A 16,986-nucleotide genomic window follows, 5' to 3' on the forward strand; every position below is an offset into this window, starting at 1 on the left:
AGGACAGAGAGCAGCCTCCTCATCAGATGAAAATTCTCTGCTAATTCCCCATGCATCCTTTTCCTTTGCCTGCCATGGTTACAAGGACACCTGGGTTGTTGATTTTTTTTTTTTTTTATACATAAACATTAGGCACCATACAGTGGGCCCTCCTCACAGCCTGCAGCCCTTCTCAGAAAGTACCTGGAGTTACCCTTGTCCAGCTGGGGAAGGGAATAGTGTCTGCTGGTCTGGTCAGATCTGGGGTCTCCTACTTTCAGAATCTAGACACCCCTCTCCTGTGGGCTCCACATTGTATAGTACCAGCACTCAAAGCCATGGCATTCCCATTGCTGCTTCAGGATCTTCATTAAGATCTTCTTTATCTCTGTTCTAAGTTCATTTTAAAGACCACACTTTTATCTATCAACTACATGGCAAAGCTAACTTCTTCTGCTTTGCTCTACAAGCTCCCGATTAGGAGCTTCGGTAGAATAGGAACCGGGTGTATCTTGTTCACCCCCCTGGCCCCCCGCCAGGACCTCCCCAGCAGCTACCACCTACAGGGTGCTCAGCCAGTGTTTTCTGAGTGAATGAACATGTGAATGATTGCTGACAGCCTGTAGCTCAGTCTACAGAGAAGGGATTTTCAACTTCTTTTATGAGGAGAGAGAGACTTCCTGCTTGCAGTCTCCCTGACGCAGGTGCCCACTGAGTGGCTCATGCCACTTCCTCTGAACGCCACTTAACAATCTCCATCGCTAGGGTGTTTTCTGGTGTGAACACTTTGGGCCTCCCTAGAATGTGTGCCTAATGGAATATGCTAACCCAGATTTCATTCTTCTCTTCGACCTTCGGGATAAGCTACATTTCCTTGGAGCAGAGAGCTGGGAAATTTCAAATCTCTCCTTTTCTTTCTAATAAACAGGGTGGCCACGTTTATGGCCCGCCAGATCCTTTACCTGAAGCAAAATGGACGAAGATACTTGACAGGAGTGGCATTAATTCATATTTCCAGCCAGTTAGCAAAGTGAAAAGCTGCTCCATTCTAGTACTTTGCATTTCTGTCCATGTCTGTTAAATCCAGAGAAGTGGCCCTAATAGGAACTACAAAGGAGACAATTATAGATAATTTATTCTGTTCATTTATTCATTTTGTGGAAGATTTTAGTTCCCAACCTGACTTTTATGGAGGGCATATCTCTTTTTTACATTGTAAGCAATAATAAAGAAAATGAGCTTTTCACTTCTTACAATATGTCTCATGGGTTCTGTTTTATAAAATAACTTTTATTGCATTTTTTTATTGTAGGCATAAGACATGTTTATGGTTTAAAAATAGAGAATACATTTAAGCAATGGGAAGAAGATAAAAATAGCACATAATCTCACCATACAAAGATAACTATTATTAACATTTGCTGTGATCTACTGTCATCCTTTGGATATGCCTTTATGATTTTTTTTTATAAAACTGTGTAATACTTCTTTATGCTAATTTTTCAGCTGATTTTTTTTAGTCAAAAACTATAGAGCATGAACATCCTCCCATCATCAGCTATTGTCATAAAATGTCATTTTGATGGTTGCATTGATGCCATTATATGGATATAATTCATGAGTGTTATTTATTTATTTATTGTTTGTTTATTGTTGGCAGATTGAGAAAGTCCTTCAGCAGGGAGAGATTGGAGACTGTGCAGAACCCTACATGGTCATCAAAGAAGGTGATGGTGGAAAGGTATGGTATTTTGGCTATCACTAAATGGTGACATCTTAGAATAAACAGGTATTTTTCGGGAGTATCACAAAATAGTGAAATAGTGTCCATAATATGTCCCCATATGGGACAATAATAAATTGTGTCTTAAAAAGTGAGAAAAGGAAACTGGAGGCACCTGGATGGCTCAGTGCCTGAGCATCTGCCTTTGGCTCAGGGTGTGATTCCAGGGTCCTGGGATCGAGTCCTGCATCAGGCTCCCCACAGGAAGCCTGCTTCTCCCTCTGCCCATGTCTCTGCCACTCTCTCTGTGTTTCTCATGATAAATAAATAAATAATCTTTTAAAAAAATGAAAGAAAGGGAAACTGGCCATTGATGATAATTTTTTAAAGAAATAAATTTGTGAATTCAATAGTGTCTAAGAAAACTTGGCTGACACACATAATCCACATTCTGTTGTCGTGGTACTAAGGCTTTGACCCAGGTTGGGATGGCCACACAAACCTCATGAAATTAAATACTGCCAGAGCTCTGCTGTGCTTCCTCAGCAATACTAGCCAATTTCCAAATATCCTTTCTGGTGTGGAGATTTGGGAATTGGCTGAGACTTCCATACATCATAAATTCATTAGGACAATATGGGTCCTAAGGCTGTGATAAGGGCATATTTTCTCAGCACCTATTTACAAAGGTTTCCAATGTGACTTTTAAAACATGGCCTTTCTGGAAGAAGACTTGGCTAATCAGCATCCTGCTCCAGACTCATAAATTTCAAATAAGATTTACTGGACTCACAACACTTATTTTTTAAAAACCTACCTTCTCTTTGGAACTTAGAAAGAATACCCTGGAAGTGTTGTCAACCTAAGAAGGAAGTAGTTAGCAACCTTTATAGATTTTTCTGAAGTTTCCCAAGGCAACTTTTGAAAAACAGGCTCTCTTGAAAGCTTGGTAGATAATATATAAAAATTTTCATTCCAAAATTTTGTTGTGCAAATCCAAGTCTTGTAACTAGCCCCTAAAAGCACTCGTCGGTTAGCTGGTATAACAAGTGTTGGACATTTTGGGGGTGGGGCGGTGAAGGTATATTTAATAATTGAATGTTGACTTTCTTTAAGTTTAAAGAAAACATTTCTGATCTATATTCTCTTATCAGCTAGACTTCTAGCCTGCATTGTATCATTTTCCTGCCCATTCACTCTTTTGAATTAATAGGAAAGGGATTTTGGAGATGGCTGTCATATTGATGGCAGAAACTGTTGCCTTGGTGCTGGCACCATATTGTTTGTTTCTGCTTGTCTCTTTCTACTTTCCTCTAGAGTAAAGAAAAGATCGAAAAACTAAAACTTCAAGCTGAATCCTTCTGCCAGCGTTTGGGGAAATACCGAATGCCTTTTGCCTGGGCTCCCATAAACTTATCAAGTTTTTTCAATTTCTCCACCCTGGACAGGGAGGTAACCGATGTGGAATCCATGGTTGGTAAGATTTTCAACTGCAGTGGGAAGGGGAGGGGTCCCCAGTGTACTGACTCTGAGGTCAGCTGCTTGTTAATGGGGGCTCAGGGTACAGTAAGGTGTGGAGAGTGGGAAGGAAGGAGAGAAATATGAAACACTATTATGACTGACTTACAAATGTTTGATTGGACAGTGATCCCCAAAACAATTACTGTGAATATTTGTGGAGCTTAAATCGCCTCTTACAGTAAAACCTTTGGTTTACAGTAAGAATTTTCTCAATACTTTGACACTTTAAAAAGTTAATTTTCAATAGCTACCTCTTTTCCAAAGTAAAATCTTTGAAATAACAAAGTATAAGTATCTATAGTGGGTTAAACAGTGACACCATGCTTGGCTCCTAAACATAAGAAAAGCCACTGTCTCAGGAAAGCTTCAAAGGGCAAAACTCAGGTTTTTCAGCAAAATTAGTAGAAAATTATTATTATTATTATTATTATTATTATTATTATTTTTGCTAAGTGCAATGCAAAAGTGGATGCCAGAAGAATAGTTGGTTACTGTTCCAATTTATTTAGTCTATTTCTCCTTTTCATCACCACACTCTGCATCTGAGTCATTAATTTCCTGAACCGTTGGGGTATGGAAATGTTCAAGAGGGTTCAGAGTTCTCAAGTTGACCCATCCCACTTGAGTATCTCGTGTCCTCAGTGTCTTTGTATCCAGCAAATATGTGAGGCTGTTCATGTTTCTCCTGCATTCCTAGGCCCTGCCTTTTCTGAAATGCCATTTTTCATGGGGGCCTGGAGGGAAGGGAATTTTGTCATTGCTGCTGCTTTTTTGGAATTATTGTTGTGTAATTACTGGTCAGAACTGCTGGGTTATTTCCGATTTACCAATAACAAATCGTATTTTAGTGCATCCTGACCTTCACCTGCAATGTGTGACTTTTTTTTTTTTCTAATGCTAACTTCTATGTAGACACGGGTAGCTTTATTTGAAAAGAATTATGCACAGATTTCAGAGTGCACCATAAACTAGATAATTCAGGTATAGAGTAATCTCCAGGTCAAGGATAAGTTAACCTGACTATCGAAGCTGCTTCTTAAGAAGCAACCAGAAAATGCAGTGCATTATACTGCCGCAGTATGGCAAGTTTAGGCGGGCAGTAGTAGCCAAAAGAAGTTCCAGTTCAGCGTCATGGCAAGAATTAAGGATAAGAGGTTATTCAAAGAGTGAGCTTGGCAACATTAGCATTCTAAACAATTTGACCGTTCAGCATGGAATCTGATTTTTGCAGTACAAAAGCCTGAAGTTCCCCTCCTCAATTCCAGAAGGGGATAACAAATAACTAAGCAGAGAATTGGGGACCCAGCCCAGGTGTGAGTGTGACTCAGGGTTCTAATCCCTATGGGACAAGGTCAACCAGGGAACCCAGTTCTGCCCCCTGCTGCATACAGAGAGAGCACAAAAATGCTCAGATTCAGAATGTACCCAGGCTAACAACCCCCCCCAGCATGTTTGGGTCACAGTCCCAAATGCTTTCAGGGGCATTTGAATGCATGGCTCTCCCAGTAGAATGCAATGTAAAAGAAACAAAAGCAAATGCTTTTGGTTAAATAAAACTTATCTGCAGACCCAGGTCTGGCTGCAATGCAGGATCCTGCTGGGTGGCCTTCCCCAATCTCCATGTAGGAGGGAGATTGTGGCTCTTCATGGTCAGAGGAGGACTAGGGGCTCCAACAGGAGGACTGGGAAAGGTCAGGCCAGTGGAGGGAAATTTTCATTCAAAACAAGGATGGGCATGTTCAGTGTTCTCATTTCGTGATGTTAAACTTCTCTTTTATGTACCCTGAAACGAGGAGAACATTGTGTGTCAACTACGCTTCAAACGATACATTTTTTAAAACCTGTCTTTTATATGATAAAGTGCATGACTGCTGTGTATTCAAACAGAAAGACATGCTTTCGAATGATGATTGTCTTCCTTACAGGGAAAAGCTCTGTGGGTGAGCGGAGAACTTTGTCCCAGTCTAGAAGACTTTCTGAAAGAGCCCTGTCCTTGGAAGACAATGGGGTCGGGTCCAACTTCAAGCCCACGACCATTGCCGTGAACAACTTTTTCAAGCAGGTATGTCTTCCCATTCCAGCATGTCTGAATTTCTCCCCTGAATGGCATGAGTGTTGGAGCCCAAAGGGGAAGTGTATATAGTGATGAAGGGAGCAAGTGGGGATGCCCGGGTGGCTCAGCAGTTTAGCGCCTGCCTTTGGCCCAGGGCCTGATCCTGGAGTCCTGGGATCGAGTCCCACGTTGGGCTCCTGGCATGGAGCCTGCTTCTCCCTCCTCCTGTGTCTCTGCCTCGCTCTCTCTATGTCTATCATGAATAAATAAATAAATCTTAAAAAAAAAAAAAAAGAAGGGTGCAAGTTAGTTAACCTCACCAATCCTCAATTTCATTACCTGCAAAACAGTAACAATGGTGCTTGCTTTGTTAGGGCATTTGGGAGTGTTAGATGGCATGAGGTGTGTAAAGCTCTTCTCATAGTGACTGGGGTATACAGGTGCTAAATGAGTGTTGGCTCATTTCTTGACAAAAGGATCCATTCCCACTAATGCAGACTCTCCTATTTGAGCTCTCATTGTCAGTTCATTGATTGGGCTATTAAAACCATCTGGCCGAAATATCTCTTTCTCTCTGGTCTCGGGGTTTCCTGGCCCAGCTATTGTCCTTCTCACTCCTATTCTTTCTGTAGGCTTTCCACATTTCTGCCATATTTACTTGCTCATAGAGGGTGACCATTGCAAATTATGCTCTTAGTTCAATAGACATTGAGGTTATTTAAAAATCAGAGAACTTCTTAGAGTAATCGACTTCATAGAGACGAAAAGTAGGCTGATGGTTGGTTGCCAGAGGCTGGGGCAAGAGCAGAATGAGGAGTTGCTGTTTAATAGATAAAGAGTTTTAGTCTGGGATGATGAAAGAGTTCTGACTGTACATTTAACAACTGTAAATGTTGTACACTCAGAAAAAGTTAAGATGGTACTGTTCGTATTATGTATATTTTACTACAAACAAACAAATTTGACTTAGACTTGGTTTGACTCTGCCTTGGAAGATTCTCCATAGCTCAAGCAGTCTTCCTGAAGCACTTCAAGGGCTTGTGTTAACAATCCCAAATGCAAAAGTGAATGCTGGGGGTTGGAGGTGTGCCATGCCACATAATAGAAGTAGCATGAGACTAAAAGGGTTTCTATTTGGAATATAACCCTTCCTATTATATTACCTTGGGGCGGGGTCAAAGTACTTAACTGACTTCTCATCTGTACTTGGGAATAAAACCTACCTACGCACCTACCTACCTTCCTTCCTGGGCTATTGGATTAGAGCTCTTGCCTTTGAATCCTGGGCAGAGTACCTGTCCCTTGTAGGCACTTGGAGAGTAGTATTTCTGTTTAGCCTTCTTAATCAAGACAAATGTGAAGAGAGCCGCTCAGATGGCTCAGCTGTTTAGGGCTGCCTTCAGCCCAGGGTGTGATCCTGGAGACCCGGGATTGAGTCCCACATCAGGCTCACTGCATGGAGCCTGCTTCTCCCTCTGCCTGTGTCTGTGCCTCTCTCTCTCTCTGTGTCTCTCATGAATAAATAAATAAAATCTTAAAAAAAAAAAAAACTGATGAGATCCCATTGTGAAATATATATATTTTACCATCAGATTTAAAAAAAAAAAAGACAAATGTGAAGAAAATAAGGTTAGAAAAAAGATGGAAAGATGCTTTCTCTGTCTTTAAATCTTTGAAGAATGAAGTAACCTTATTCTGTATTGTTCCAGAGCATAAAACAAGCATTAGGGGATTTAAGTTACAGGAGGAAAATCTTTTGGCCTAGATAGTCAATGGTCAAACAGCCTTCCATAGCATGTACTAGAAGGATTGTTGAGAGGCTGGAGGACAGTAAGTTGAGAGTGGCAGAGAAGGAATTATTTTTCTTACAAAAGTCATCTTTATTTTATTATACTCTAATTCAGTAATCTGATCTAATTGCAGATTTATGGTCAGTCTTTTGTTTCTTGTTTATGCAATGTCCCTAGAAGCAAATTTTTAATTGTCTGGCTTAGCCTGTGACAGACCAAATGGACAAATCAACCCATAGAATGGCAGCATTTTATCGAACACTTAGACCCAGAAGCACTCTTCTGAATGCCTTCAGTATTAAGTAAACTCGTGTGTTCTTTTAAGCAATCCTTTGAGGGAGGCTCCATTATTATCCCATTTTTCCAACAAAGAAATAAGCATAGGGAATGCAAAGTCATGATATAGAAGAACTAAATAACATAATTGATGAGGCATGTCAAGTTGATACACTGAAATCTCTACCCTGAAAAGAATGGATGCATTTTCTTTTTAATCATCCATGGAGCAGTCTTTATTTTAATTAGTTAATTAATTAATGACTTTCCTTACAAGTGTACTACTTAATCCCTATCACCCATTTCACCCATCCCCTACCTACCACTCCTCTGGTAGCCATAGTGTGTTCTCTAAAGTGAAGAATCTGTTTCTTGGGCAGCCCGGGTGGCTCAGCGGTTTAGCCCAGCCTTCCGCACAGGGTGTGATCTTGGAAACCTGGGTCGAGTCCCATGTCAGGTTCCCTGCATGGAGCCTGCTTCTCCCTCTGCCTGTGTCTCTGCCTCTCTCTCTCTCTCTCTGTCTCTGTCTCTCATGGATAAATAAATAAAATCTTTAAAAAAAATCTGTTGCTTGTTTTGCCTCTTTTTCTCCCTCTTTGTTCATTTGTCTTGTGTCTTAAATTCCACATGTGACTAAAATCATACGGTGTTTGTCTTTCTCTAACTGACTTATTTTGCCTGGCATTATATCCACTAGTTCCATCCATGTCATTGCAAAAAGTAAGATTTCATTCTTTCTGGTGGCTGAGTAGTATTCCATAGTATAGATACCACATCTTCTTTATCCATTCATTGGGAGACATTTGAACTACTTCCATAATTTGGGTGTTGTGAATAATGCTGTTATAAATGTAGGAGTGCATGGATCTCTTTAAATTACTGCTTTTGTAATTTGGGGGTAAGCACTCAGTAGTTTGATTACTGGGTCATAGGGTAGTTCTATTTTTTAACTTTTTGAGGAAACTCCGTACACAGTGGCTGCACCAGTTTGCATTCCCACCAACAATGCATGAAGGTTCTTTTTTCCCCACATCCTTGTCAACACTTGTTGTTTCTTGTGTTTTTGCTTTTAGCCATTCTGACCAGTGTAAAGTGATATCTCATTGTGGCTTTGATTTGCATTTCCCTGATGATGAGTGATATTGAACATCTTTGCTTGTGTCCATTGGTCAAATGGATGTCTTCTTTGGAAAAATGGCTATTCATGTCTTCTGCCCATTTTTTAATTAGACTATTCGTTTTTTGAGTGTCAAATTTTATAAATTCTTTATGTATTTTGGATACTAACCCTTTATCAAATATGTCACTTGCAAAGATCTCCCATTCTGTATAGATTGTCTTTTAGTTTTGTTGAGTGTTTCCTTCACTGTGCAGAGGCTTTTCATTTTGATGTAGTCCCAATAGTTTGCTGTTGTTTCTTTTACCTCAGTAGGCATATCTAGAAAGATTTTGCTATGGCCAGTCAATGTCAGTGAAATTTACTGCCTGTGCTTTCTTCAAAAATTTTTATGGTTTCAACTCTCACATTTAGATCTTTGTCCATTGAGTTTATTTTTATGTATGGTGTAAGGAAGTGATCCATTTTCATTCTTTTGCATGTACCTGTCCAGTTTTCCCAACACCTATTTGTTGAAGAGACTTTTTCCCATTGGATATTCTTTCTTCCTTTGTTGAAGATTAGCCCTATAATTGTGGGTTTATTTCTGGGTTTTCTGTTCTATTCCATTGATATATGTGTCTAGGAAGGAATATTTGACAAGAGGTTGAACTAAATTATTTCAGCATTGGCCATAATCCTAATTTCTATGAAAAGTGTGTTAGAATAAAACTTAAAGATCAAAATCTTCCTGGAAGTTATTGGCCCTACCCCAGGAGCCAGTGATGCATCTGTGATAACCTCGACTTTGCTTTTTTGTAGGAGGGGGATCGCCTTAGTGATGAAGACTTATTCAAGTTTTTGGCTGACTACAAAAGATCTTCATCCTTACAGAGAAGAGTCAAGTCAATTCCAGGTGTGGATGGCTTGTCTTTTCCTCTCTAGCTGTGCCAAAGCCGTTTATGAGTAGACACATTATTTGTCTAATGCTACAGTTTATAAAATAATGTTTGCTAAGTGAAATGTGGGGTTTTGCGTTAGGAGTTAAGAGTCTGAATTGGTCTACCTTTTTTGGAAAATCTATTAATATTTCTATCAAAGGAACATCATGCTTTAGAACCGGTTTCTCAGATAATCAGATAATTGTTTGAACAGAGGAGCCTCTTTTATCAAATAAAATTATTATATGGAACCCCGTATAAAAAGAAAAATGAAAGTGAGATACTTTGGTAGAAGTTGAGGGCATCTTCCTTACTATCAGCTATAGGTCTTGAGGCACTTCTGCAGTACCTGGAGTACCAGGGAACCCAGTTTGAAAATGACTAATAGTTACTTAACCATATGCTATTATTGTGTGGTATTTTCAGAAGGAAGTTTAAAGATCCATTTCTATTCATTGTACAACTCCTTGCTTTTTAACTTCTAGAAATTAAATCCCAAAAGTTCTCATAACATAATTTTTCTCCAACTATAGGAAACTAGCTGGGAATTCCAAAACTCTTACATTCCCACTAATTATTCTATCATAAAAGAAATATAGTACAACAGTCTTTCTTGATTCCCATGTAACGTGATAGCATCTTTACTGAAATAGTCGTGTTTTCGCTCTTTAGGCTTGCTCAGACTGGAAATTTCTCCAGCTCCAGAGGTCATCAATTGCTGTCTGACTCCCGAAATGCTGCCAGTGAAACCTTTTCCTGAAAACCGGACACGTCCACACAAAGAGATTTTGGAATTTCCAGTCCGGGAGGTCTATGTCCCTCATACTGTGTATAGGTGAGAAACTAAGGCTCACAAGAAACCATGGAACTCACACTTAGAATTTTGTTTGGAGAACGCTCTCATTATCCTTCAACCAATATTATGTCCTAAGTTTTGGGGGAAATGAAATAGGATGTTTATGTAACAATTATGGGTAATTGTTAGATCAGTTTCTAAAAATGGTTTATCTAATTTTATTTAACTTGAGCATGTTACTGTAGTCATAGCTGGTATTTGAGATTATAGTGGACATATTCCTTCCAGAAATGAAATAATCTTCCTAGTCATTACCTTGGTTTTCCTATGTGCAGAAGGGAGTATTAGGGAAAGAATAACATGATTTAAAATGTTCTTATCATCTAAAAGAAAGATTTTTAGCCCAAGACTAGCTCTGTCCAATAACATTTATAGCAGTGGTAGAAATCTTTATTATGCTTGTTGCCCAGTACAGGAGCCACTAACCAAATGCAGCTGTTCAGCATTTAAATTGTGGTTAGAGCAATGGAAGAATGGAAACTGTGATTTTATTTAACTTTTATTGATTTTACTTTAAAATCAAATAGCTGCAAATGGCTGGTGACGACCATATTGGGCAGCTTAGAGCTAGACAGTAAAGTCCTAAGAGGTTAGGTTGCCTTGGTTTCTTGGAGGCCGTTGCAGGGGGCTCTGAAGGAGCTTGTCCACACAAAGGCATTGCTGCTTGCATATTTTAGTTTTTATTTTGAGAAGATTTTTTACTTTTATTTATTTAAAAATTTTAATTTCTTTATTAGAGAGAGAGCAAGAGCATGAGAAGGGTAGAGGGGGAAGGGGAGAACCAGACTCCCTGCTGAGCAGGGAACCCAATGCAGGACTCCATCCCTGGACCCCAGGATCATGACCTGAGCTGAAGGCAGATCTTTAACCAACTGAGTCACCCAGGTGCCCCTAGAGAAGATTTTTTAAATTGCAGAAGAATGTTATAACAAGTACCTTTTCTCCACCATCCAGAAATGACATTTGTTGTTTCTTGTATTTTAGATATGTGCACACATACATTCTTACTGGTTACCTTAAAGTCTCCTTTATCCCCGACCTGCAATCACAGACAGATTTCCACCTTGCTTCCCAAACACTGCTGTTATTATGAACTTGTATGGTTCTTTTCTTCTATTTTCTCTGGTTTCACATACACACATTAACACAGAATGGTATTATTTTTATATTCATTTAAAATGTACACAAATAGCTCTACACTCTAGTTACACTGCACTTTTCATAAAACAGTATAATTTTTCTTTTTTGGTTATTATTGTGGATTCGTGGATTTTATTGTTTTGATGGGTTGTATTCCGTTATAATCATTATCCTACATAATTACCCAGATTTTCACAAATTTAACCAAGGGGAAGTCCTTAACAGCTTGTGTTTTGGAAATACTAATATAGGTTCAGATAGCAGTCACTTTTTTAAAAAAATATTTATTTATTCATTCATTCATTCATTCATGATAGGCAGAGAGAGAGAGAGAGAGAGAGAGAGAGGCAGAGACACAGGCAGAGGGAGAAGTAGGCCGGGAGCCCGATGCAGGACTTGATCCTGGGACTCCAGGATTGAGCCCTGGGCCAAAGGCAGGCACCAAACCGCTGAGCCACCCAGGGATCCCCCAACAGCAGTCACTTTTTAATTGCTGTATAGTATTCCATTGTGTGAGGAGGCCATATTTTGTTTATCTGTTTCTTATTTTTCTTTTGATAGACATTTATGTCTTTTTCCAGTTCAGGGAACTTACAGACACTGCAGTGAGAATCTTTGTCTTTGCCTCTTTGTGCACATGTGGGAGAGTCTCCTTAAGCAACGTGCCTAAAAGTTGAGGGGTGACAAGTGATACACATTTTCAGTTTTATTTCGTACTGCCCTTCCCCCCCAAATTGCACCAACTTGCAATCCTTCCAGCAGTATAAGTTAGCTCATTACCCCCCAGATCCTCACTCAGACTTCCCAGTAGGATGTGTGCAAATGTGGGACTGAAATGCAATGAATTTCTGAACTCACCCAGTTCCTACCGGCACATCTCCAGATGCACAAAATTGAGACCCAGGGAGGGTAAGTGGATAGCTCGTTGAAGTCAGACATTACAGGGACAAATACAAACAAGCATCCACTCAACTTAGAAACAGACCTTTCTATCAGTACTGTTATCTCCCCATTCTGAAGCCTCTCTTGATTATCTTTTCTCATTCCTTAAATATAAACTCAGCTCCACTCCCCCTTCCTAGATAAGTAAGAATTTCTGGGGTAGTGGTTTCAGCTCCCCATTCCCAAGAGGGAGATGAAGGCACGAAAATGTTTGCTTGGGGATGCTCTGTTTGTATCTTTTTAGACACCCGATCCTATAATTGGAAAAAGAAATGCTTGTGGCATTGGAATAAACTTGCATCAAATGAATTCTGTAGTCGTTCAACTTCTCCTCAGCATTTAATTACCCAGGGGAGGCATTTACAACTCTTTCTACTCCTGGCTGCAAACATTAGCCCTTAATTACATCACAGCAGGACTCAGAATGCATTAGTGCACCAGATAATTGGGAGATGTAGGAGTTCTAACAAGGACAAGTCTGGACAGACTCCTCTGAACCTGACTTGGCATCGTGTGAACAGGACCCACAGGTGCACAGTGATTGTTCTTTAGTTCTGCTGGACACTCTAGCCATGCCAAGTCCAGCCCATTAGGAACCAGGTCTCTAGTCCCCCTTCAGTGCCTTCTCTTGGCTCCTAGGCCACCATACTTTATAGCTTGTGTGAGGAAGGAGCCTAACCATGAAATTGGCTTTGAACCTCACTATGGGAAAGCATCAAGGAATTTGTAGGGCTTCTGGTCTAAATCTCTTATGTTCTTATTAAATGTTTAGTATTTCTGGAGCAGTCCTCACATGCTTTTGAGTGGTTCTGATTAGGTTGGTCTTCACAGCAACCCAGCCCTGGATGAATCTTGTCCCTCCAGTCCCATTTCACAAAACAGAAATGGCAGACTTGAGTCAGATCTGAACCGCGGGTTAGATGGGTGAGCTGACTGTTGGCCTTTGCTGACCTAGTCTGCTCATCTCTGTCCAAATTCCCATCCCCTTTGTGCCTTCTCATCTCCTTGTGCTTCAAGAGACCTGTAACATTGTGGCTTTTCTATCCCCTTCCCCTCCCATCAAAGTCTCTTTCCAAGCAAAGATCTCTAAACCTCTTTCCATTATGGTATGAATGGTGGGTCTGCCCTGAAGTCCTCTCTTGTCCCACAAATTCTTATCATTTCAGCAGGGACAGTGGTTCCTTTTTCTTTTAGAAAAGTTTTCCCTTGACTTAGTTGAATTCTGGGCATCATGCTATGGGTTTGGCACACAGGTGACCTTCCCTGTTCACGTGGCTGTGGTCTCTGATCCTGGTCACAGCCGCATCCCATTTCCAAAATCAAGGAAATGAAAATTAAAATTTACAGAGCTGGTAAATTCAGGCATAATTCCTTGTTTTATAGAGGGTCCATCTCATGAATTCAAACTATGGCCTGACTTGTAGAAATTTGATCTACCTGGGACTTGTGAAGGGATACATCTAGTGGTCCAGCAAGGACCACTTGCAGGACGCTTGCAGGATTTGAATTTCAAATTTATGTCATTTTCACCTGGGCTGCAAATCTCCCTTGGTGGAAGGGGCCCTTACCTGGGTCTAACAGCAGATGTTTTCTGGACTTGAATGGGAGTGGTGGCCAGAGCCACACATTAAAGGATTCTGATATGGGTGAGGCTTCAGTTTACCACCGTGTGGGTAGAACCCAGTAGAACTTATTTTTATGTCTCTAAAGGAGCATCTGTCACAGAGTCTCAAATAAAATGGGGTTAGGGTAGGCTGACATTGACTTCCTCTAGAGCCCTTTGGGCTTCTATCCAGAGCCACAGTCATTTAATAATCGTACTTCTGAATTGTATTTCTGACATGGCACTTAAATCCATATCTAGTAGGTCTGCGGCAGAGAGTATTACTTCCAGTTCTTTCTTTTGTGGTGAATTCTTCCTTAATTTTGTCCAGTGCAGAATGGCTTTTCAGAGTGTGCCTCAGCCATTTCTTCCAGGCTGCTTGTAGTGTGCAACCCCTTTCCATGGTAGGCGAGAATTTTGAGTCAGGAATGTGTGACGTATCACATGGGCTTTTGAAATCTTGACACAAACTGAGGTCATGCCTTTGAGGCCACTAGGACTGCTGAATCAAACTTCTGGCTCCTTTTTTTTTTTTTTTAAAGATTTTATTTATTTATTCATGAGAGACAGAGAGAGGCAGAGACAGGCAGAGGAAGTAGTAGGATCTATGCTGGGAGCCCGACCTGGGACTCGATTCTGGGTTGCCAGGATCACACCCTGGGCTGAAGGTGGCGCTAAACCACTGAGCCACCTGGGCTGCCCTGGCTCTTTCTTTCTCTTGGGCTTCACCAGCCTGTGGACCACTCTTCTTGTGATGATGTGAGATGATGAAATCTGACATTGATTTCCTGTCCTCAATCCCCTCATTCCTCCCACCTCTTCAGGTACCCTCAGAGTCACCACCTTGGACCAAAAGGAGCAGCGTTCACACTGTACTCTCTGCGGCATCCACCTTGGTGCCTATGCTCTATTCAGAGTGCTTTAAGGAATAATCTAGATCAGTTATAGGAGTACCACACTGGGCTCCAGAAATATCCGCATGAGCCATCGCGGGGCAGTCACTTGGAAGAGACACACGTTCTGAGGGAAGAGGCCAACTTCTAGAGCAAGAAGTGCTATTCCCAGGAATGCCAACGTCTCCCAAACTAGGAGCTTTGGCCATTTGTGTTGCCATGTGCAACCCCAAGGGGTAGAGGCCTGATGATAGACAAGCACTCTCTGACACAGACCCAGCCCAGACCCTTTGCAAAGTCACAAGCAGGACAGTGATTCTGAAAGTAGAGCAGAACAGCTGGGAAAATGAGGTTGATCCACAGGATTATCCGCATCTGACTTTGGCGCTCCTTTCTCCATGGCCAGATTAAGAACACACTAGTTGTCAGCCCAGTGGCATGTTTGAGGCCACTCCTGGCTTATTTCCCAGGGCCCCCACCCCACCCGCAGCTGGTGTTGGGGACACCAGCTGCTGCCTTCCGGCGGGGGCAGGAGGGGAACAGCGGGGCTGCCGCCGGGGCCCAGCCTGACCTTTCAGGGCACCTGGTCCTGCGGCTTCCACGGGGGTGTGTGTGGAGATCACAGGCGCTGAGGTTGTAATGAGCTTGTTAACCTCCTTGCCGTCCCTTTAGCTGGTGATTATATCAGAGAAAGGCGCAGAAAGTGCGTTTTCATCTCTTATCCCAGCCCTCCAAAGGCTCTGAGGCCTTTTTATCCAATTAGCCGACTTGCTGTGGAGGACTGTGCTTGCTGAGAACAAGTATATCAGTTAGAACATGATTTCTTTGATGGATAATGAGCTGTTTTCAGGCCTCCTCCTATTTAGCAGAATGTTCTCAGACCAGCAGTCTGCATTCCCCAAAGCTCGCCTGATGTCTGCTTTAACAGGGAGGTGCCTCCCATATCACGGGGGGAGCAGGATGTTGAAAACTGCCGTCAGAGCTGCATCCCACAGAGGTAAAGAGAATGGGACAGGACCAGTGTGCGAGCTAATCCTGAATGGGTGTCTGAAAGCTAAAATTTAGTGAATAGGATTTATAAGAGAAGGAATGAACCAGAGATAATTCTGGATGAGGTGGTTAGGAAGGAGCCCGGGCTTGGAGAGTAGAAGGTGTCCTTGAGAGAGACTTTTATTTGGTCCAAGAAAATGGACTCCTAATCTGAGCTTAGCTGGCTGTATATCCAGACTGGATCTTTTCAGTGCTGTGTGCTGGGGTCTGGGGGTATCTCAGAGTCGGCTGTGGAGAATTAGAAAAAGGTGCAAATATCCAGCCCCACCTGGAGACCCTGCTACAGAGGGCCAAGCAACTCTATCCACCTGACTTGGGAATTGATCCCAGCTTATGTTGGATTATCAGGTGAGATGAGTTTGGCAAAGACCAAGTCCTGGGGTAGGAAATTGCTCCACATGAGGACAGTGTTTTTTATAGCGCAATATGCTCAGATGCCGTTAATACTCCCAACATCATTGCTAATGAACAACTGGTGGTTTCTGATGTGATTGGCCTTGGTGTAAATCACCATCAAACAGTACCTTCCTTATATAACTATCAAAATGATAACTCCCCATTCTTTTTGTGTCTTGAGTTGTTTGGATTTATCTTGGAACACATAATCTATTCTGATGGCTCTAAATTATTAAAGTACAAAAATGCAAAGTGAAAATTCTCTCTCCCTCTCCTGACTTCTAGTTATCCAATACCTTCCTTGGGGACAAGCTTTTAAATATGTGTGTGTGTGGGTATCTGTGTGTGTGTGTGTGTGTGTGTGTGTGTATATACACATTTATATTTACATATTATATATAATATATGCATATATAAAATATAAATGTATATATAAATATATATATGATCTTATTTGCTTACTTATTCTACAAATATTGAGTGCCTCCAGTGTTCCAGGCCCTTTTCTAAACACTAGAGAAATAACTAGTGAACAAAATAGATGAAAATCATGTAAATTCCACAGTTCAATCCTATTCTGACCCTTGGAAACAACCATTTTTATCAAAGTGTATCCTTCCAGAGATAAATGATGTCTGTACAAGCCAATATAGCCCTGGTATTTGTCCTTTCACAATGCAAGTATAGCAAAATCTCCACACTGTTCTGCATCTTGATTTCTCATTGA

The 16,986-nt window shown here is 41.2% G+C and overlaps 1 protein-coding gene across 4 annotated transcripts in view; it reads left to right on the top strand.

The window, feature by feature from the left end:
* DOCK8 (dedicator of cytokinesis 8) overlaps positions 1 to 16,986 on the top strand; it is a 230,588-nt gene that overhangs the window by 100,585 nt on the left and 113,017 nt on the right. For all 4 annotated transcript variants that reach the window (XM_072839291.1, XM_072839300.1, XM_072839310.1 and 1 more), the window contains 5 exons: positions 1,640 to 1,720; positions 3,020 to 3,179; positions 5,149 to 5,285; positions 9,261 to 9,354; positions 10,052 to 10,214. In XM_072839291.1, coding sequence (XP_072695392.1) covers positions 1,640 to 1,720; positions 3,020 to 3,179; positions 5,149 to 5,285; positions 9,261 to 9,354; positions 10,052 to 10,214 — 635 coding nt within the window. The remainder of the gene's footprint in view (positions 1 to 1,639; positions 1,721 to 3,019; positions 3,180 to 5,148; positions 5,286 to 9,260; positions 9,355 to 10,051; positions 10,215 to 16,986) is intronic.

Source organism: Canis lupus, chromosome 1 (genome assembly GCF_048164855.1).
Source record: "Canis lupus baileyi chromosome 1, mCanLup2.hap1, whole genome shotgun sequence".
NCBI lineage: Eukaryota > Metazoa > Chordata > Mammalia > Carnivora > Canidae > Canis > Canis lupus.